Source organism: Tamandua tetradactyla, chromosome 18 (assembly GCF_023851605.1).
Source record: "Tamandua tetradactyla isolate mTamTet1 chromosome 18, mTamTet1.pri, whole genome shotgun sequence".
NCBI lineage: Eukaryota > Metazoa > Chordata > Mammalia > Pilosa > Myrmecophagidae > Tamandua > Tamandua tetradactyla.
Window position 1 is genome coordinate 66,280,568 of NC_135344.1, and position 23,571 is coordinate 66,304,138.

At 37.5% G+C, this 23,571-nt stretch overlaps 1 protein-coding gene and 1 long non-coding RNA gene across 6 annotated transcripts in view; one reads left to right on the plus strand and one right to left on the minus strand.

Moving 5' to 3' along the window:
• Nucleotides 1-23,571, minus strand: part of LPIN2 (lipin 2) — a 141,347-nt gene that overhangs the window by 74,217 nt on the left and 43,559 nt on the right. The window contains exon 1 of one of the 5 annotated variants that reach the window (XM_077135879.1): nucleotides 6,863-7,616. The exons of the other annotated variants lie outside the window; for them this stretch is intronic. Within the exon in view, the coding sequence (XP_076991994.1) occupies nucleotides 6,863-6,967 (105 nt within the window). The 5' untranslated portion in view covers nucleotides 6,968-7,616. Of the gene's footprint in view, nucleotides 1-6,862; nucleotides 7,617-23,571 lie in introns of those variants that run through there. 5 annotated transcript variants of the gene reach the window in all.
• Nucleotides 10,269-19,924, plus strand: LOC143662288 (uncharacterized). The gene is made up of 3 exons (XR_013165250.1): nucleotides 10,269-10,457; nucleotides 13,254-13,298; nucleotides 19,837-19,924. It is a non-coding gene; the product is annotated as an uncharacterized LOC143662288 (long non-coding RNA).

The window sequence follows — 23,571 nt, forward strand, 5'->3', positions numbered from 1 at the left end:
ATAACTGTGACAGGCAAGATCCATCAACGAATGCTAAAATTAGAGAATGACAGTGTCAGGAAAAACAGGATATTTGCATATTCTACAAGTATCTTCCCCAAAATACAGATTAATTACAAAAAGAAAAACAGTAACTTTACAGTGGAGTAATCTGGCAGACACCGCTTGAACCGAGGGATCACGTGACTATCACCAGTAGTAAGCCATTTCAACATTAAGGAACCCCTGGACAAGATCCGCTGGAAAGGCATATTACTTTGTGGCATTCTTGCCCAAAAGCATTATTTAATCATGAGAAAACATGAGACCTCTAGGTGAGGAAAATTCTACATAATTGACTAGCACTCACCAAAACTGTCAAGACCAGGAAAAACAGTAAAAACTAAGGAATTATCAGATTGGAGGGGACTAAATGACATGACAAGTGGACTGGATCCTGATAAGGACCTAAGTGGGAAAAGTCAGAATAATGTCTCCAATTTAGTTTAAAAAACAAAACCAAACAACTCCTGGGTTCCACCTACCCCTGCCCAAATTCTGATTCAATGTATCTGGGAAATCTGTATTTATATGTAAAGTTCAGCAGGTATTCCACCATTGCACAGGTTTGGGAAGGACTGCTCAACCCTGGTTGTGCATCAGAATCAATGAGGAAGCCTGAGAAATCCCAAAGCCCAGGCTGCCCCCCCAGGTTACAGGTGTGAGTACTTTTTGAAGCCTCCAAGAAGATCCCAAAATGTACATGCAGCTGAGATTGAGAACCACTGCGCTAAAGCAGAGATGTGATTTACTTTAGAAAGATTTCCACTTCCAGAACAGTGCATCTAACTGTGTCCTATGACCACAGGCAAGTGGAATGGATTCCCAGTGGAAATCTAGTGCACAGAAAGGGATCAGAATTGAAGGAGGTGCACTTTCTGTGCTTCCTGTTCCTTTCCTGCCTCGCTTCCCCTATGGGAAGCATTTTCCCAAGATATTTTCAATCTTATGACTGAGTATCAGTCTATAATGGTATAGTTTCATGCTTTGTTAGAGAAATAGAGGAGAAAAAAATTTATCATCTCAGCTATTGTCCTTTGACCTCACTGGGGATAGCATATTTGCAGTTCAAGCAGAATTCAAATAAATTTCAAAGAATGTAAACACACTGCAGAGGTTACACAACTCTCTCTTCAGGTTTTCCAGGGATTCATGCCAGGCAGATTTCCAATAAAGGTCTAATCCACATAGACAGGGACTAAGGTAAAAATGGTACAACAAAGGCACACAGAGATTCTGAACATGACTTCATCACACAGTTAAAAACGATACTCTAATTAAAGATGAGTAAACTGTCTTCTCAACCCTCTGGAAAATATCTTCCCCCAAATGACTAAAGTTAGGCAAAGTAAGAGGGCTTAGAAAATCATTCTAGGTTATGCCCAGGCTGAAGGAAGAGACAAATGTAAAACCAATTTTTTTTCTAGAGCCAGAAGCAAAATACTAAAAAGTAACAATGAAATGTTTTTCTCTACTTTCAGTTAGATGAAAAGTAATGTAAACACACATACAAATTATCTATGATAAAACTTGTGTTTAAAACTTTTTCCTCCAGTAGAACTTGGTTGCTTTTGAATATTTAATACCTAAGATGTGAATGTAAAACACAAATTGTATAAAAAGATAAGTGCTTTCCCAAGAGAAGTAAGATTTTTATCTAGATCCTTTCAGAGAGTTGCATTCAGTTTCTCTTGACGAGACCAACAGCTCCACTCTTTCACATGTCTAAAGGAATGGTAATGGAATTCTAACTTTTTCCCCCTATGCTCAAAGTTGAGTGCCTCGTACCTGGATCAGATCCACAACACTGGGCTTATCCCAGCACGTTAATCAGCTAACTAGGAGTATGTAATCAAGACTAAGTATCCAAGTAAATAAAGAGTGGTAGTATTTATATAGTCTCTTCCTAGATATATGTTCAGCTGAGTCACAACTCAAAGCAGTAAATAATTGACCTACAAGTAAACGCATACAAAAATCTTATTTGTGAGGATCTACAGGACTCAATCTTGGCACAATAAATGCTGAATGAAGAGATGTTTGTTTTATTTAAATGAATGGTTCAAGCATGCACTTTCCAATACTTCAGGCATTGTTATGTATGCATGTGTTTTAACTGTGAGCTATCTATGGTCCTTTCTGAACACAACTGGGGGCATAAATATAATACAAATGGATAATAAACAATTTTCAAACAGCCTAGACAAACAGATGGCCACAGTCCCTAAGCTAATCTCCCTAAACTTCTAAAAATTCCTGAGATATCAGGGATAAAAATAAAAAGAAGAAAAAATGTAAAAAGAAAGGTTTTAAGAGAACTTACTACCTAAAATCGTCTAATGACATCCCCAACCCTGTGCCAGACCATCCTCCCTTCCCCGGCCGTTAGTTTCTCAGTCCACTTCTTACTTCTATCCCTCTCAACTGCCAATCTACCAGAGTCCTCTCTTTAAATGCAGGCACCTTTGGAGGGGCTGAGGAGGAAGACAGGCATAATTTTCAAGAAAAGTCAAGATGCTTCAGGCAAAAATAAATAAATATTAAATTAAATCTAAAAAAAAAGTTTCATCAGTATTAAGATACTGGCTGGGTGAGAGGGAGCAAAAAGATGACCGTAAAAAATAAAACCCAGAAAATGTTGCTTATTTCAAAACTTTTGGTGAAACATGGCCCTTCTTCAGGAAAGGCGCAGGAAATTCTTCCTTTAGCCTCTTCCTTCCTCCTTGGTTCCAGGACTCAGAATTCAGGCTAACTTAATTCTATAGTTAATTATGGTACAGTTAAATTTAAGAACACTATTTTCTGTGAGGAAATGAAATTTTATTCAACTAAATATTTAATTAGTTACGTGAACACTGTCCATGCTGGACTGAAGGTAATTGACTGGTTTTGTACCCAATCACTTAGAAATGTTCCAGAACTTCTGGCAGCAACCTGTAATGATAAATGTGCTATAGCCGTGGCTTCTCATCTCTCCCCCAATCCCCAATGGGGGGCCCAGGTAGGACACAGCGTTTTTCTAACTTAATATAAAGCACTCTGCCTCAAGTCACGTGCCCTACAATGTGTGACTCCCTGCCTCCTACCACTGTGTATGCTATGAAATCTCACTGTATTTACATTTATTTAAAATAAAAACACAAATTGCTCTTTGTAACAAATGAGCTTTTTAGATTCGACCACAGAGATACCAAGATACTCAGATGAAGAGCTCAATGGGACAAGGACTGAGAAGCCCCACACTCAGGGTTTCCTAGAGTCCTCTACAGCATTTTGGTGTAAAGACCCGAGGTCAAGTCTCACTCCCACCTAGGAACAGACCATGTTACATCTGTGGACAGTGTTCTCATCTCTAGTAAGAAAACTCGGGTGACTTCTAGAATGCCTTCCAGCTCCAAAATGCAGAAAGCCCCTGATTTTATAAGCATTTCTTAGGATTACAAATTTGGTTAAGAACGCAACTCTTATACAACATTCTGCCCTAATTTTTAAAATGTAGGTAAAATAATTTAAAGTAAGTGGGGGGAAATTAGGCAAGCAGATTATCTTGAAATTTCAGGGTATCTGAATATGAAATAACTAGGCCTTTTCCCTATCAAATAAAAGAATTATCTTCACTTGTTTAAAAAATTTGGAAACTTGACTTTTAAAACTTCCCAATTTTTAACAAAGCACTGAAGTCATCTCATTGGTTCCCCCCATAAGTGTTTAATATCTAGAATACATAAATTCTACAATTAACAACCAAAAAAATAACCCAATCTAAAAATGAGAAACAGACTTCAACAGATCTCTCTCCAAAGTGGAAATACAAATGGCTAAAAAGCACATGAAAAGCAGCTCAATATCACTAGCTATTAGGGAAATGAAAATCAAAACCACAGTAAGCTATCATCTCACACTCACTAGAATGGCTATGATTTAAAAAAAAAAATTACAAGAGTTGGAGAAGATGTGGAGAAACTGGAACAGTCTTTCTTTGCTGGTAGGGTTTTAACATGGCGCAGCCTCTGTGGAAGAACACCCTGGCAGTTCCCAGGAAGACAAATCTTATCACCAAATAAGCCTGCTACTAGTCATATACAAGAATGATTGAAAGCAGGGACTCCAACAGATTTGAGAACATTGATGTTGACAGTAGCTTTAGTCACAAATTACACAAGATGGAAGTGGGCCAAGCGTCCATCAACAGAAGAATGGATAAACAAAATGCAGTATACACATACAACAGAACACCATTCAATGTAGCATACACATACAATGGAACACCATTCAAGTGTAATAAGGAAAGAAATAGTATCTTTATCAGGCTTTGGTATTAGGGTAATTTGGGCTTCATAGACTGAGTTGGGTAGTGTTCCCTTTTCTTCAATTTTTTGGAAGAATTTGAGCAGGAATGTTAACTAATTCTTGGAATGCTTGGTAAAATTTTCCTGTGAAGCAATCCACTCATGGGCTTTTCTTTGTTATAAGGCCCAGGGATTAATGAGTCAAAGGGTGAACTGTAGTACACACACACGATGGAATATTGTGTGGCTGTAGAAAGGAATGAAGTCATGAAGCATAAAACAAGGTGAATAAATCTTGAGGACATTATGTTCAGTGACATAAGCCAGAAAAAAAGGACAAATATTGTTTGAACTAATTTAGAAAATGCTTGTAAGAAAATTAGAGCTTAAATTGTAAGTTTTTACAGCAGTTACATTTATTCCTGAGTTTTAATTGTTATTTCTAAATTCGGAGACGCTGTGCTCTTTCTGTATAATCTGGCAGTTCCCTGGATCTTTGGGTATCTGTGTGATATATGAGACTCAGGGTTAGTGTTTTGCAGCTCTGAATGTCAGAATACTCCATATGGCTACTGTTAAAGAACATCTTAAAACTGATGAAATACGTCAGATCTTTCATCACTTTTCTCATGGTTTAGGGAGATGGACTTCTGTGGCTGAGTAGGCTCCTTCAGCCCCTAAGGTATTGGTCATGCTTCTCCAGGTCTCCTCAATGGTGAGTGACTGAGTGGTTTTGAAATAATGAGATTTATACACATTTCAAACGATAAAATCAGGAACCCTTCAAAACTGGAATCTCCACCTTCCAGTAAGAGCTATGCCTAAAATGTATAATGTGACTTGCAAGGAGCTACCAGACTGATGAAGGCCTGGACCCTGATTTTCCCTACCCCTCTGCTACATACACATCCAGATTATAAAGTCTAACTTCTATATAATCATTACAGTTTATTAAGCAGATATCAAATCCAGCCATTCAGAAAATTCAAGTTTCTCATTAAGATGGGGAGGGGGTGACTCATAGGATTTCAAAGTTCTCACATTAGCATAAAAGGGAACTACTGGGGAGGGGGGTTTGGGTGGTGTAGGGGTAGTTCAATGATAGAATTCTCGCTTGCCATGCAGGAGACCAAGGTTTGATTCCCCGCCCATGCAGCTTCCCTGGTCCCCCACACGGCACCCCCCACGCAAAAAAAAAATTTTTAAAAGGGAACTACTAATAAAATGTAGCCTAATAAAAAAACAGCTGACTTCCCTTTGGAAAAACCCACCGCAGTAGCAGGAAGCGTAAGAACTTCCTGTGATGCGTACTTGGCGTGTGTTAGTGCTACCTACTAAATGAATTTATAAGATATTTCATAAAAATTCAGCTATGCTCACTATTCTTCCTTTATAACAAATGTACATGAACCCAAATATACATACATTCCAAATACTGAAATGAAGAGTTGAAAGCAAACTGCTTCCCTTGGTTGCATGTGACTTCCACTCAGATTCACACATGTCCATTTCCATCAGTTCCTAAGAACTCTGAACAGTACACTTTCAGAAGCAAAAAGCAAAAAGTACACCAAGTCCAAAAAGCAAAAAGCACACAAAATGTGATATTTGAAGGTGACAATAAAAATTTTGTAACAACTTTAAAACTAAAATTAACCTGATTAGGAACTACATACAGGGTTTAGAAATTAATCTTTTCCCTTGTTGTTTGTATACTTATTTCCATAAATCATATCCTCTTAATTTTCAAAAAAAAAAAATCCCTTTAAAATAAAAGCTTTTTTCCCTGGTGCCTGCCCATGCAAAAAATAAAAATAAAAATAAAATTTTTAAATAAAAGCATTTATTTCAGAGTATTTTTAAAGAAAAAGGTTGTAAGAGTGGAATTAACATTACATTGTCCTTAAATCATCTGATTTTGTTTCTATGAATGCATATTTCTGAAATTTGCACAAAGCTATATAATCTGCTCTATTTTATGTCTTGAAATAACAGAGAAAACTAGTTTAAAAAAAATTCAGACAATTTGCATCCCCACCCCTCCCCCCAAAATCTCAAGGTTATAATATTTTTGTTTACAGTCATGGAAGAGAAAGATATTGCACTCTTACTCTTATATATTGGAATAAAGTGCTAGTTTCAAAATATTCATTTAGCTTTCAAAAATTTGACTAGGACAAGAAAATACATAAAATTCTTAATTTTTTTATTCCTCAAATAATGTACTTAGATGAAAAAAGAATGTGAAACGAAATACATTTAGTTTCAAAATTAGTTTAAATAAATGTCTCGGAGTAAAGTAGCAACTTCATTGCTTTTCCTCAGCAGAAAGTTATTTGTTAAATAACAAGTAGAAAAAGATCATGTAGAATGAGCCAAGGGCAGGATAGCCAAAGATTTCTGTTCAACAAAACATTTTAATTTTTAAAAAAAGGCATTAGCCACTTTGGTGGGTCCCCTGTCCTGTTCTCTCAGCACTATTCACATTGAGTAAGCAAGCAAAGAAACCAGGAACATTTGTGGATGTAACTCACCAGAATACCAGAAGGGGCCTTTCCATGATAAACATCTTGGGTTTTACTTAATGATCCTTCAGGAACCTTCTTCCCATCTTCACTGTCATTTTCTAAGTAAAACATCTTAAAATTCAGCGAGCTTATCAAGCATTTCTTTTTCGGATATGAAGGTGCACGTCTAACCCATCACCATGAAAGCTGCTCAGCTGACAAAACGGATGCAAAACTGCTTGCAGACATAGTGGTATGGTTAAAACTGAAAGGAAATAGCTCTTAAGAAAGCAATACACATACCACTTCACCAATAAGATTTTCTCAAAACGTTTCAACCCCTTTTTCTGAATGAGATAAGTAGGGGCATGGGGCAGGCTGTGCCATGTGTTTACACTGATAGGTACCAAGCCCTGCCCAATCACATGGCCATCACCGGGGCCTTCACCACATGGGGCAGGGATTGAGTTAATGATTCTCTAGACCAATCACATCGTAATTTTTAGAAATAAAAATACCTATACCTGTGGAGAAGTAATCTTAAACAACACAATCACATAAGGGAAATAATATACACACACTACCTGAGCATCAATGAGCTGCCCAAAGACAGGTTATATATGCTTTCCAGAGCCCAGTTATTAAAATGTTTACTTTGTCACATTAGCATGACCCAACATATTTTCAGTTTTGGATGACAGATGCTCTGTCCAGTTCTATAAATAACAACCAAAACTTATTTTATTTGAAGATCTTGACAATATAACACTGGAAAATTCAAACATTCTCTGTATTTCCTTTCAAGCGCTCAGTAAATAACAGAGAGTAAAGTATTTTTTTAAAAAATGTAAAACTCAGTTAACATACAATGGACTAAATGTACAACATTTTTGAGTAAAATATGCAATTTGACTCAAGCAAGGGTCTGGGGAAGTATTGCTCAATTCAAACAGCCATTAATCACATATGGCTCGTAAGCATTTGAAATACGGTTACTATGAACTGAGATGTGCTTGTGTTAAGTGTAAAATACACTGGATTTCAAAGGCTTAACATGAATGTTCAAAATAATATGTGTGGCTCATTAAACAGCAATGCTCTAGAGCCCTAAGACAACCTTGTGAGCAAGGGAAAACGAGCATTTGGCCAAAGTTCTACCTTGTTGAGAACAACAGGAACTTTCATCACTCCATAAGAGTATTTAGTTAATTCATCAACAACATACCAACTGATCTTCATATATTTAGAGATTTTTCACATAATTTTTCACCTGTTTTGTCTACCTGTAAACTTTACCAAAAGACGTAATTTCCAAACGTCTGGCCAAATACGGAGGGGTTTGGTAACGCTTAAAACAGCAATACAACACCCAAAGAGCTCATATAATTAAAATGTTAAATGTCATAAACAAAAACCAATTTCACCAAAATCAGAAATGGGAAAAATTACCTTGCATTCGATTTTTTACACTGCTTGCTATCCAACCTACTAGGTGTAAAGATGAACCCAGAGTATATCGAAATACCCACAACAAGGAGCTTGCAATCTTATTCAATACGCAAACCCCTTCTTCCAAAAGATAAGTGATTTTGGGGATTATGAATATTATGCAAAGTATATAATGTTCAAATGTCTTTCATGGCCTGTTGCAGTTCCAGATTCCTGACAGTAGATGGTAGTAATAAAATACCTATACTGGTGTGGCGTCAATGGGAAACAACAGAAGGAGCAAAGAAAGGCAAGAAGAAAAGGAGAAGCAAGGAGAAGATTAGAGTGAGATTAAGCAGAAACTACGTAAAATGATTAGGGAAAGGGAAAAAAAAGGAAACATTAGAGGGCCAAGGAAATTAAAAACGTAAGAGAAGATGAGAAAATATGCAGGTGGAATGACAGGAGAAGGGGGAAATTATAGGTGAGAGAGTGGATTGTGAGGATGAAGATAAAGAGATTTTTAAGCAGAAAAAACTGAGGCCGTGAAAGAGGTCAAGCAATCAGCCCAAGGTCACCAGTTTAGTCAGCAAAGGTGCTAAAACAACAAGTCTTCCAATTTCTAGTTTCATGCTTTTTCATTTTTTCAACCTGTAGCTCAAGTTGAGACAGTGCTAGAGGAAGGGAGGATAGAGGTTGAAGAGAAGGAGGAGGGGAGGCCTAAAGGGAAGAGTAGTGGAGATGAGGAAGGTCAGAGATCATCAGATACGAAGGCTTGTTTGGGCAATGTTTGCCTTGAATACCTCTTACACAGCCAGCAGGACCCAGTTCAGCCACTTATGCTCCTGACAGTCTTGGTATTATTTCACTGTTCTTACTGATGATTCACATATGTCCTGATTGCAAAGCGACTCAGACAGAGGGTGAGCTCATCCTCAAACATCTATTTCACCACTGGGCACACAATTACAGCTTCCTCCTGTGGATGACCCTGACCCACGAGGCTGGTACTAGGACATTTTGGTCCAACCCACCACCTACGTATAGTTTTTCTGTCTTGGTCAATAAAATTTCAAATCACAACCAGGAATTATTATTCATATGATTTTTCAAAGAAAAATGCTACCGTATTGTCAAACTTTTTCTCTCCAAGCTGAGATAAGAATAAATGTCTGAGCAGTGAAAAAAAAAAACCCCAACTCTTTATTTTTATAGCTATCTCCAATGATCTTTTTAAAAAAGTGGGTTAAAAACTGGAAGTCTTTTTTTCTCAAGACTTACATATTTCAAGAAGCAGCCTCACTTAGGGAAACAAAGCTAAACTGTTAGCCAGAAAATCAAAATCTTGTCCAGATTCCACAGCTGGTAATGATGCTAAGTAAAATGTATACTTTCTTTGTTTCTTTTTTCCTCCCTACTATTAATCCCCTAAAGTATATAAATATAGGAGTAAAGGGGCTAAGATTTATTTAAAACTTTCCAAACTAAAATATGTTTATTTGAAGTTATGCTGACCTGGTTCAATAAAAATACCTTTATGCTACAAGCTATGTCCACAGGACATGAAAATAATTCCCCCAGTGGCCATATTATGGAAAGCAACACTTTTTTCCTGGATTACCATTGAAGAGATATACTAGAAAAGTTTTGATTAGTAAAAAATCATGGTGAAAAGATTTTTTAAAAGCCTCAGTTAACTCAAGGGCATTTCTACATTCTCAAAGACACTCAAGACAAAGGGCTCCACACTCAAAAGGGTTTCATATCAACAGTGGTGTTGATATGAAACAGAATTCTTCTTTTAACTGAGAACCAGATGGTTTTTATCATCTACCCTGATGCTTATGGAGCATTTCTTCCATATATGAAATTATTTCTAATTCACTCTTTACCTAAGAAAGAATCCAAAAGGGTCTGATAATTTTTTTTTCAAAACCAAGAGAAACTTCCTCTTGCTACCTACCACTCCAGGGTTTCAAGAACATTCGTCAGTTTAATTGCCTGTGGGATAATGGCTATATTGTTTACTCAAATCCTAGTGTTTCATAATAGCCTCATACGATTCCAAAACTCAAACAAACAGGATCTATTTCATGTGAGCTGTAAATGAATAGTCAAAGGCAAGCAGTTAGAGGAGAAAAACTTGAGTGCCTCCTGAGGTCAGAAAGCATAGCTTTAAGTGACTCGCCTAAAGGTAAACTTTTTGAAGACTTATCTGTTATCTTCAAAATTCGACACATTTTGCATTCTACTTTATGTCCATTTCTTATTATGGGGAAAAAATTACTAACTGGTTAATTTTTATTTTTACTAATTACTAAGTAATTTTTTAGTAATTCATATCCTGAATATCATCAGTGTACAGATTCCAGTTTAAGAAACTTGGATCTAAACAAACTCTAAGTTCTAACCCTTCCAGCACTAATGTTCTATGTTGAGCTTTGACCCAATTAATTTTGAATCCAGAGAGACAATAATACTGACAGTTGCCTGGCTACAGCATTCAAGTTTATCTAATCAACTAAGAGAGCAAAGCTAAACCACCTAATTAGGATCACTAGACTCATGGCCTGACTTGTGTCATAAATCCTGGACTTCGACAAAATAAAGTCAAAACAAGTGGGAAACTTTCTGTGCTGCTCAGAACCCTTCACTGCAGCTTGCTCTTGTAAGGGGATGGGCAATACTCCATGGGAGAGCCAAGCAGAGCTTGGATCCTAAGCCTGTTCCCATTTTGCAAGGCTAAATTTTAGACATTACAAGCTTTTAATTTCTAAGAGTAACAAGTGCATTATTTGAGGCCTTAACTCCAAGGGAACATGCAGCTACTCCTGTGGTGGTGGGGTGGCATTTGTGTGTTTGGATATAATATAGCTGTTGTCATGCATAAATTTGAGTACCAATGCTATAATTTTTCTCTTTTTCTTAGGGGAACTTTAAATTGGAGTAGGCAGATTCAGAATCTGACAGGAAATAATCTAAGAATTCTAATTATTTTTTAATTTAAAGTTCACTAGTTAAATCCTCACTGAGCATCGGATTCAGATGTAATGAGAATTTTCTAAAACTTGTAAAAGTAAGTTCCTTAAATTATAAGAGTGGAGTGGGGCAGCATTAATCACACAGCAGCTTCTGTTTAAAGGTTTTAAATATTTCTTGTTTTCTTTTCTCATTTCACCCTCTAAATACCAGTTTGCAATCTCCCTGTTCCCATGGTGATTCTCAGAGGAGACATCCTAAGGATACAAGCAATTTTCTGTATTAGGACTATGTTGCCTCATTTCACTCACACCCAAGAAATCCCATTGAAAAGCAAGTTATTTTATTGTCAAAATTTAAAGCAGTAGATAATTTTAGAAGTATGATCTTTAACTCTTTGCAGAAAGAAAGAACTTGGAATTTACAACTAAATGGGTATTGGACATACCAATTACAACACTGAGTAAGGCCAACTGAAGGCACCTTATGAGGATGACCTGGTTCAATAAATCAGTCATGTTCTCAAATTTCTTGACTTTTCAGAGGAATTTTCCTTACTGGTGCTGGTTCTCTACACGTTTCCAACTGAAGATTTTCCAAATCATTTGAAAAACTGGTGATGGTTATTTTAATTATTTTTGTGGCTGTGATTTCACCTTTCTAAACAATTACTTACAATTTTTTAATTTTAAAAATATTTTAATTAGCTGGTACTCTCCTTCCTGCCCCCTTCTTTCATATATATATAAATGAACTGCTACCATAATATTGACTAAATACTCAAAAAACAGAAGTTCAGCAATAACATCTTAATATTTAATTTTTAATTTTTAATTAATATTAAAAATTAATATTAATATTTAATTTCCTGGGGAGAATAGAATAATTCTATCATATATAAAAATTTATACAAATAATAAGTACACTAAGATCTCAAGGGATAAATATACAAAGAATGCAAACAATTGACATTTTATATACATAGGCTATCATCAACAGTAATAACCAGATCTGTGTTATAGTTGCTAGGGAGAGAAGCCTGGATATAAATTTAAGCCATTCTGACTCAGAGTCTTTGTCTGTAACCATATTATTGATGTTTAATTTGCAATATGTTCTCTACCATATTAGTAGGCATAAAATACACCACCCAAGCAATTGGGATTATCATTTTAATAAAGAATCACCATGAGTGGTGCTGGGATGAGCCTTCCTGATACTAGGTCTTATGCAGGACAGTAGAAAGTCTTCATCTGCAGCCTTAAATGAGCTCCCAAAGTGATCTGACAATATGCTTCCTGTCTGTGATCAGCTTCCTCTCCCAATTCCTGCTAGTTTTTTAAACTTCCATGCATCTCAATCTCTGCCTATATCCCCACCACCCCACCTCCCCCTCTTTAAAAGGTGCGACATTTCATATTTCCCAAATGCTGGTCCATTTGTGTTCTTTAGGAAAATAAAGAGCTACAAAAATGACTAAATTACTTTGCTATGTGTATAATTTAAGGAACTTACTTTTACAAGTTTTAGAAAATTCTCATTACATCTGAATCCGATGCTCAGTGAGGATTTAACTAGTGAACTTTAAATTAAAAAATAATTAGAATTCTTAGATTATTTCCTGTCAGATTCTGAATCTGCCTACTCCAATTTAAAGTTCCCCTAAGAAAAAGAGAAAAATTATAGCATTGGTACTCAAATTTATGCATGACAACAGCTATATTATATCCAAACACACAAATGCCACCCCACCACCACAGGAGTAGCTGCATGTTCCCTTGGAGTTAAGGCCTCAAATAATGCACTTGTTACTCTTAGAAATTAAAAGCTTGTAATGTCTAAAATTTAGCCTTGCAAAATGGGAACAGGCTTAGGATCCAAGAAATCAAAAAGGCATTTGAAATCAGCAACATTAAAAGAAGTGTTTCCCTCTTATAAAGATAAAGCATCCCTGAAATACAGAACAAGTCTTTCTCAGCTGGCATTTTATTACAATTTATTTTTCTTCCAGGATCAACATACTTTATAAAAGGCTCTCTGAGGAACAGGATATTTGGTTTGTATAAAAATTCAAGTTTTTAAATATTTACCTTAACCATAAAACTTCTCAATGTGAAAAGGAATATGCAAATAACAGTATGGGGTCAAAGAAATTATGAGAAATTGTAGGGTAAACCCCATCTATATACATAAGTATTTATATTTAAACCATATAAGAAAATGCAATGCTGTCAGCCTAGCATTATTTATCTAACCTAGTCTAGTCACATCCTGTAGGCAGTCTTTGCATATATTGTCTATGATCTATACACTATTCCTGAAAGATAGATATGCATTATCCACATACTTTACAGATGAGGAAATAGAGGCTCAGAGAAGATTTGTGATATAGTCAAGGTCACCTGCCAGGTTAGAATTTGAACTCTAGTCCATCTGGATTCAAAGAACAAGATGTCTTCTATGACTCCATCTAGAAATTACTACTTAAGCTGGAACTCTGACTTAATGTGCTAAGTATTTAAAAAATCTCAAGTATTATACAATGAAACCCAAACTGAAACCTGAAGCAATGTCAATATGGCCCAAGGTTAGAAATGAGAATATATTCTTTGTTCTAGTTTGCTAGCTGCTGGAATGCAATATACCAGAAACGGAATGGCTTTTAACAAGGGGAATTTAATGAGTTGCTAGTTTACAGATCTAAGGCTGAGAAAATGTCCCAATTAAAACAAGTCTATAGAAATGTCCAATCAAAGGCATCCGGGGAAAGATACCTTGGTTCAAGAAGGCCGATGAAGTTCAGGGTTTCTCTCTCATCTGGAAAGGCACATGGCGAACGCAGTCAGGGCTTCTCTCTCAGCTGGAAGGGCACATGGCAGACACGGCATCATCTGCTAGCTTACTCTCCTGGCTTCTGGTTTCATGAAGCTCCCCGGGAGGCATTCCCCTTCTTCATCTCCAAAGGTTGCTGGCTGGTGGACTCTGCTTCATGGTACTGCAGCATTCTCTGCTCTCTCTGAGTCTCCAAAATATTTCCTCTTTTATAGGACTCCAGTAAACCAATCAAGACCCACTCAAATGGGTGGAGACATGTCATCCCCTAATCCAGTTTAACAACCGTTCTTAACTAAATCACATCAACTAGGGAGATGATCTCATTACAGTTTCAAATATACAGTACTGAGTAGGGATTATTCTACCTTTAAGAAATGAGATTTATATTAAAACATGGCTTTCTTAGGGGGCATATATCCTTTCAAACCAGCACATTCCACCCTCTGGCCCCTAAAAAAGACATGTTTTTCCCATATACAAAATATATTAATTTCATAACAATATCAGATATCCTTAAACCTTTCAGTAGCAATACAAACAAAGTATCAAATTAGAGACAGTATAAAATCTCATCAAATCAGTTACAGGCATGGTCTGTCCTAAGGCAAAATTCTCTCCATTTACTCTGGACCTTTGAAAACTCATAACAAGTTATTTGCTGCCAACATACAAAGAAGGAACATTCACAGGATACACAGACACATTTCCATAGGGAGGAAGGAACACAGGGGTCACCGGACCCATACAGTTTCGAAAACCCGCAGGGCAAAGTCCATTAGATTTCAAAGTCTGAGACTCATTTATCCTCAGGGCTTTAGAAAGTGGCAGTCCCACCCTTTCCAAATGCCTACGCTTCCCTCTCTCTGAATGCAACCTTGGGGGATATTGGGGAGACCACCTTTCTCTCGGCTCCACCCTCTCCAAGCATTGGGGCCACACCCGGGCTCTCTGCCATCTCCGGGGCACACACTCAACCCCTCCATGTGGTGGCAGCCAGGCTCTCCCCACACCCCAAGGAATGTGCTTCACCTTCTCCAAGGCCTGAGGCGGCATGACTCTTCCACTGCAACGAGGTGGAAGGCCCATTCTCTGCCTTTGGGGCAAACTCACCCTCTCCACGGGCTTGGGTGGGTCCACTCTCCTGGCCCGAGGCTTCTTGACTTCAGACCTCAGCCTCCACGGTTTTGCCTCTGAAGTTATTTTTCCTCCAATGTGTCCCTTCTCTGAACCCCTCAGTCCAGACTGGCAGCGGCTCTGTTTATACAGGTCCCACAGCACTCTCGTTGGCTTTCTATGCAGTAGCCTTGGATCATGCCCATCAGACATAAGGAGTTTCCACAAATCCTTTCTGGATAACTCCATGTCCGTTCCTGACTTTCTCTGAAATGGCTCGCTAGTTCCACATTTGGTTAAATCCACACTATACTCTGTAGTCTCCCTTTCTGTAGGCCCAGAATTTTCCAGGACCTCAGTTTCTGGTTTCTTTTTACTCAAGAGTTCAGTTTTCAGCTTATCTCTTTCCTTTCGCATTTCACTATAAGCTGTGAGGAGAAACCAGGCTGCACTTTCAACACTTAATTTGGAGACCTCTTCTGCTAAGTATCCAAGTTCATGGCTTTTAAAATCTGCCTTCCAGCCAAAACTACCAGTCAATTTTGCCAGATTATCTGCCATTTTAAAACAAGGATCGCCTTCCTTCCAGTCTACAATAACACAGACCTCATTTCTGTCTAGGGCCTCATCAGAGGTATCTTTAGAGTCCACATTTCTCCCAACAGTCTCTCCAAAGCATTCTAGGCCTTCTCTATCAAGCTTTTCACAACTCTTCCAGAATCTTCCCCATATCCATTTAAAAAGCCGTTCCAACATGTTTGGTATTTGCAAACTGCAGCAGCAGCACCCCACTCTCCGGTACCAAAATCTGTTCTAGTTTGCTAGCTGCTGGAATGCAATATACCAGAAACGGAATGGCTTTTAACAAGGGGAATTTAATGAGTTGCTAGTTTACAGATCTAAGGCTGAGAAAATGTCCCAATTAAAACAAGTCTATAGAAATGTCCAATCAAAGGCATCCGGGGAAAGATACCTTGGTTCAAGAAGGCCGATGAAGTTCAGGGTTTCTCTCTCATCTGGAAAGGCACATGGCGAACGCAGTCAGGGCTTCTCTCTCAGCTGGAAGGGCACATGGCAGACACGGCATCATCTGCTAGCTTACTCTCCTGGCTTCTGGTTTCATGAAGCTCCCCGGGAGGCATTCCCCTTCTTCATCTCCAAAGGTTGCTGGCTGGTGGACTCTGCTTCATGGTACTGCAGCATTCTCTGCTCTCTCTGAGTCTCCAAAATATTTCCTCTTTTATAGGACTCCAGTAAACCAATCAAGACCCACTCAAATGGGTGGAGACATGTCATCCCCTAATCCAGTTTAACAACCGTTCTTAACTAAATCACATCAACTAGGGAGATGATCTCATTACAGTTTCAAATATACAGTACTGAGTAGGGATTATTCTACCTTTAAGAAATGAGATTTATATTAAAACATGGCTTTCTTAGGGGGCATATATCCTTTCAAACCAGCACATTCTTTCTTGACTATGAACATTACCATCTTCTATTTCTACAATGCTACAAACTCTGTAGGTTATTTGAGCAGGTCATTGAATATCAGTAGATCTCAAATGCCTTCAAAATAATGAAGAGATATATCAGAATTTCTAGTTAATTCATATGTTCTCTTTAATGCCAAATTTGACATTGCCCAAATTAAGTTTTCTGAGCTTTCAAGTCTACTGAAAACAAAAGCAATTAAGTATTTCCTATAACTTAGTTTTCACCATGAGCATGGTGATCCTACAACAATGGCCCTTCAACAAAAATTATGTGCAAATTTCCTTGTTTTTATACCTATGCACCCCAGTTTTCTCCTTCAGTCAAAATCATTACATTTGGCCAAAACAAATCCACTTCTGATCTCAACTCAAATTCCTAAACTAAGCTTTTAAACAAATCTAGAAGCGACTGTACAGCATACACAGTCCAATGGTAGTTCGTGTCATCTACATTTTTGAAAACCCAATGAAGCAGGAGAAAATAGCGTCTTTCCAAAAAATGTACACCAGCAGCATACACATACACCCACACAATCATGCATACAATGTGGGGGCTTGAGGATTTGCTAGAATCCCTCTATGGCTAATATGTGGACCTCAAATCAAGACGCCTGCTTCTAATTCAAACTGCTTATTTGAAGATGAGAACAAACAAGTACTGAAAAATTAAATTACTTCCCTGCCAAAGGAGTTAAAACATGCTAAATCTAGCCTTATATAATAACAGCCCTTAAAATGAAACAGCACAGAAGGTATATAAATACATGCCTTTCATTCATTCAGGAAAGATAGTGCTATGGAAATACTCATTTAACAGACATATTTCAGTGCCTCCTATATACCAGACACCAGTTATTACTTTTAGCCCCAGGCCCTGCACTTTACAAGGCTTTGCATATCACATACCCAAAACACAAAGGCAGTGTTTTTCTTTTTTCCAGTCCTCTAGGAAAGTTTCTAAAGCAATTAATTTAGATAATGGAACAGGGGCAAGTACAAGCCAAACTCTGCCCAGGCCTGCATCCTGCCTTTCCTAGGGCAGATCTGTGGGAGCACTTGGGCTCACACAGGACATGACTGTCCTGGGAAAGGGCAAGGCTTCTGCAGGGCCACTGGTGTCAAAGGGCTTGATCTAAAGCATGTAATAGTTTAGAGTTTCTAAAGAGGAGATGACAGCAATGAAAGAGGTTAAGTTTTGAAAGACAAAAAAGAAGATGCTCTTACAGCAGTGATATACATTGAGGAGGTATAACTGTTAATTCTAAATTCTCACATAATGAGCTGTTTGTATATAACATGCTCTTTCCCAGAAACGTTGGGTATTTATGTGACACACCTGAGACTCAGAGTTAGCCCTCTGAAGCTATGCAAGTCAGCAGTACCCCATACAGGAATTGTTGAAAAATTGATCAGACATCGAGCACAGATATGAATGAAGCCGGTTTGGACAGGATTAAGGTATATCAGAAGACTGGGTAAAAGATAATATCATCCATATTTTAAAACTTCAACTTCTGTATGAGACCAAAGGGTGCGATGCTTACTTGGTGCAAAATTTACATTTTGGGTAGCGCATTTCCTAATTTAACTTGTACGGTCAGTTTACAAGAACGCCGTAAGTACAGGAAATCTTGAGTATGGAGGGAGATTTTGTTGGTTTGTCCAGTGCGATGCCCTGATAAATCCCAGAGTGATTTAAACAGTGAATAAAGAGGTATTTGCAAAGTCCCCTTGGGGGAAAAGGGGAAATATTCAACATCCCCATTTGGAGAATTTCTGATATTCAGCAAGCAGTGGGGACAACCAATTCAACAGGCCAAGCCCTTGATCTTGGGGTTTGTCCCTATGAAACCTATCCCCGCAAAAGATAGGCTTAGCCTACTTAAAACCAGGCCTAAGCATCAGCCCTAGAGAATATCTTTTGTTGCTCAGATATGGCCTATCTCTCTCTAAGCCAGCATGGCAAGTGAACCCACTGTTCTCCCCCACCACATGGGACATGACTCCCAGGGGTATAAACCTCCCTGGCAACATGGGACAGAAATCCCAGGATGAGCCAGGACCTAGCATTAAGGGATTGAGAAAAACTTCTCGACCAAAAGGGGAAAGATAGAAATGATACAAAATAAAGTTTCAGTGACTGAGAGATTTCAGAGTCTAGAGGTTATCCTGGAGATTATTCTTAGACATTATATAGAGATATTCCTTTTGAGTTTATGGTGTATTGGAGTGCCTAGAGGGAAGTACCTTAAACTGGAGAGCTGTGCCTTGTTTCTTGAAGATGACTGTATAATGATATAGCTCCTACAATGTGACTGTATGACTGAAAACCTTGTGTCTGATGCTCCTTTTATCTAGGGTACGGACAGATAAGCAAAAAATAGGGATAAAAATAAACCAATAATGGGGGGAAAGGTTAAAATAAATTGAGTAGATTTAAATACTAGTGGTTAATGAGAGGGAGGGTCAAGGTGTATGGTATGTATGAGCTTTTCTTTTTTTATTTCCTTGCTGGAGTGATGTAAATGTTCAAAATAATGATCATGGTGATGAATACACAACTATGTGATGACACTGTGAGCCACTGATTGTACACCATTTACGGAATGTTTGTATGTCAAGAATGTTTGTATGTCAAGAATGTTTGTATGTCAAGAATGTTATGTTTTTGCAATAAAAATATTAAAATCCAAAAACAAGGAATGCTTAAAAAAAAAAGAGAGAGAGAGACAGGGAAAAAATCCTAGACAATTTCAGCAATAAAAAGCCGCACTGGATTTCCTAACATAACTTATGCAGACAGCTTAATTGAATACCATAAGTACATGGAACCTTGAAGAGGGCATGAGATTTTGTTAGTTCGTCCAGAGTGATGCCCCGATAAATCCCAGAGTGAGTTGAACAGTGAATAAAAATGTATCTGCAAAGTCCCCTTTGGGGAATGGTGAGAAAGGGGGAAAATTCAACTTCCCCAACTTGAATTCTGGATTTTCTCACAAGCAGTACGGACTGCTTAGCCCCCAATCTTGGGGTTTGTTCATATGAAACTTAACCCCACAAAGGACAGGTCAAGACCACTTAAAATTAGGCCTAAGAGTCACCCCCAAGAGAACCTCTTTTGGTGCTCACATGTGGCCTCTCTCTCTCCAGCCAACACAACAAGCAAACTCACTGCCCTCCCCACTCTCTACGTGGGACATGACTCCCAGGGGTGTGGACCTTCCTGGCAACATGGGACAGAAATCCTAGAATGAGCTGAGACTCAGCATCAAGGGACTGAGAAAACCTTCTCGACCAAAAGGGGGAAGAGCGAAATGAGACAAAATAAAGTGTCAATGGCTGAGAGATTCCAAACAGAGTCGAGAGGTTATCCTGGAGGTTATTCTTACTCATTAAATAGATATCACCTTGTTAGTCAAGATGTCATGGAGAGGCGGGAGGGAACTGCCTGAAAAATGCAGAGCTGTGTTCCAGTAGTCATGTTTCTTGAAGATAACTGTATAATGATACAGCTTTCACAATGTGACCGTGTGATCATGAAAACCTTGTGTCTGATGCTCCTTTAATCTACCTTGCCAATACACGAGTAGGACATACGGAATAAAAATAAATAACAGGGGGAACAAATGTTAAAATAAATTTAGATTGAAATGCTAGTGATCAATTGGAGGGGTAAGGGGTATGGTATGTATAATCTTTTTTTTCTGTTTTCGTTTTATTTTTCTGTTGTCTTTTTATTTCTTTTTCTGAATTGCTGCAAATGTTCTAAGAAATGATCATGATGATGAATATGCAACTATGTAATGATATTGTGAATTACTGATTATGTAGAACGGAATGACATAAGCTAAGAATATTTGTGTTTGGTTTGTTGTTACATTTTTTAAAAAAATTTAAAAACTAATTTAAAAAAAAGTTGCACTGGATTAGAACCCAAAGTACAAAATAATTATCTGTGAGTCTATACTACTATATATAAATAACTGAATAAATTAACAAACAGGGGAGAAAGGACTAATCTCGCATGCAGAATTTCAAATAATTTATTAGGTCTTTCACCCTCAAAGAAGGAGAGCATAACTCCCCACTCCTTAGGTGTGAGCTGAGTGTAGTGACTTCCTACCACAGAGCACAGGACGGGAAGGGAGAATAAAAAGAGTAACTTTCCAGTGGAGAAACCTGACAAACACTACCTCAACCTCATGGCCAACATGAACAGTAAAATCGTGTTAATGCCATTTACTAAACTTAATGTGATGAAAATAGGACTTTACCTCACATATCATAACAACAGCCATATAATGAGAAAAACATCACACATACTCTAATAGAGGGGCATCATACAAAATACCCAACTACTGCTCCTCAAAACTCTCAAAGTCATCAAAAACAAGGGAAGTCTGAGAAACTGTCACAGCCATATGACAATTAAACATAATTAACCTTCTGGGAAGGTGGCCAACTACAGCAGCCTGGAACATTCTCCAGGATAGATCATATGTTGGGGCACAAAGCACATCTTTATAAATTTAAAAATACTGAAATTATTCACAGCACTTTTTCTAATCACAATGGGATAAGGCTGGATCTCAATAACTACCAAAGAATGAGAATATTCACAAATAAATGGAGACTAAATAACACACTCTTAAATAATCAGTGGATCAAAGAAGAAATTGCTAGAGAAATCAGTATCTATCTGGAGATGAATGAATACAACTTAACAGAACTTATGGGATGTGGCAAAGGCAGTGCTGAGATGGAAATTTATTGCCTTAAATGACTATATTAAAAACAGGAAAGAGCAAAAATCAAGGTCTTAACAGCAAACCTGGAGGAATTTAAGAACAGCAAACTAACCCCTAAGCAAAGAAGAGAAGAGAAATAACAAAGATTAAAGCAGAGATAAATGAATGGGAGAACAAAAGAACAATAGAAAAAGAATCGATAAAATCAAAAGTTGGTTCTTTGAGAAAATCAAAAAACTTGATGGGCCACTAGCAAGACTGACAAAGAACAAAAGAGAGAGGATGCAAATAAACAAAATCAGAAATGAGAAGGAGTGCATTACCACAGACCCTGAAGAAATAAAAGAAATCCTAAGAGGATACTACGAACAATATACGCCAACAGACTAGACAACTTAGATGAAATGGACAAATTCCTGGAGAAACACAAACAAGCTACACTGACTCCGGAAGAAACAGATCTCAACAAACCAATCACAAATAAAGAGATTCAATCAGTCATCAAAAATCTTTCCACAGAGAAAAGCCAGGGCCAGATGGTGTCACAGGGAAATTTTATCAAACCTTCCAGAAAGAACTAACACCAGTCCTACTCAAACTTTTCCAAAAAATTGAGGAAAAAGTAACTCTACCTAACTCATTTCATGAAGTTAATATCATTTTAATACCAAAACTGGGTAAAGATGCTATAAGAAAAGAAAACTACAGGCCAATCTCCCTAATGAACATAGATGCAAAAATTCTCAATAAAGTATTAGCAAATCGAATTTAAAACACATTAAAAGAATTATATACCATGACCAAGTGGGGTTTATACCAGGAATGCAAGGATGGTTCAACACAAGAAAATCAATTAATGTAATACAGCACATTAACAAATCAAATGGGAAAAATGACATGATCATTTCGGCATCGATGGATGCTGAAAAAGTATTCAACAAAATTCAGCATCTTTTTCTGATAAAAACATTCCAAAAGACTGGAATCAAAGGTAATTACCTCAATATGATGAAGGGAATATATAAAAAACGAACAGCCAGCATTGTACTCAATGGAGAGACTGAAAGCCTTCCCCCTAAGATTAGGTCACCACTATTATTCAACATTGTGCTAGAAGTTCTAGCTAGAGCAATCAGACAGGACAAAGAAATAAAAGGCATCCAAATTGGAAAAGAAGTAAAACTCTCATTATTTGCAGATGATATGACACTATACTTGGAAGATCCTGAGAAATCTACAGCAAAGTTACTTGAGCCAATAAACAAATTCAGCAAGGTGGTGGGATATAAAATTAATGAGCAAAAATCAGTAGCATTTCTATACACAAGCAATGATCTAGCTGAGAAGTCAGTTAAGGAAAAAATTCCATTCAAAATAGCAACTAAAAGAATCAAATACTTCGGAATGAACTTAACTGGGGACATAAAGGACTTGTACACAGAAAACTACATAACATCACTAAAAGAAATCAAAGGAGATCTAAATAGGTGGAAAGACATTCCCTGCTAATGGATAGGATAGTTAAATATAGTTAAGATATCAATTCTCCCCAAATTGATCTACAGATTAAACACACTACCAATCAAAATCCCAACAACTTACTGTAAAGATTTGGAAAAGCTAACTATCAAATTCATCTGGAAGAGAAAGAGACCCTGAATAGCTAAAAGCATCCTATAAAGGAAGAACAAAGTGGGAGAATTAACACTCCTTGACTTTAAAACCTATTATATAGCCACAGTGGTCAAAACAGCATGGTACTGGCACAAAGACAGAAGCACTGACCAATGGAATCTAATTGAGAGTGCAGAACAGAACATCCAATCTACAGTCAACTAAGTTTTGACAAGGCCCCCAAATCCTCTGAACTGGGACAAAATAGTCTTTTCAATAATTGCATTGAAGAACTGGATATCAATAGCCAAAAGAATGAAAGAGGATCCCTATCTTACACTCTATACAAAAATTAACTCAAAGTGGATCAAACACCTAAATACAAGAACTAGTACCACAAAGCTTGCAGAAGAAAATGTAGGAAACATCTTCAAGACTTAGTAATAGGAGGTACCTTCCTAAACTTTACACCCAAAGCACAAGCAACAAAAGAAAATATAGATAAATAGGAACTCCTCAAAAT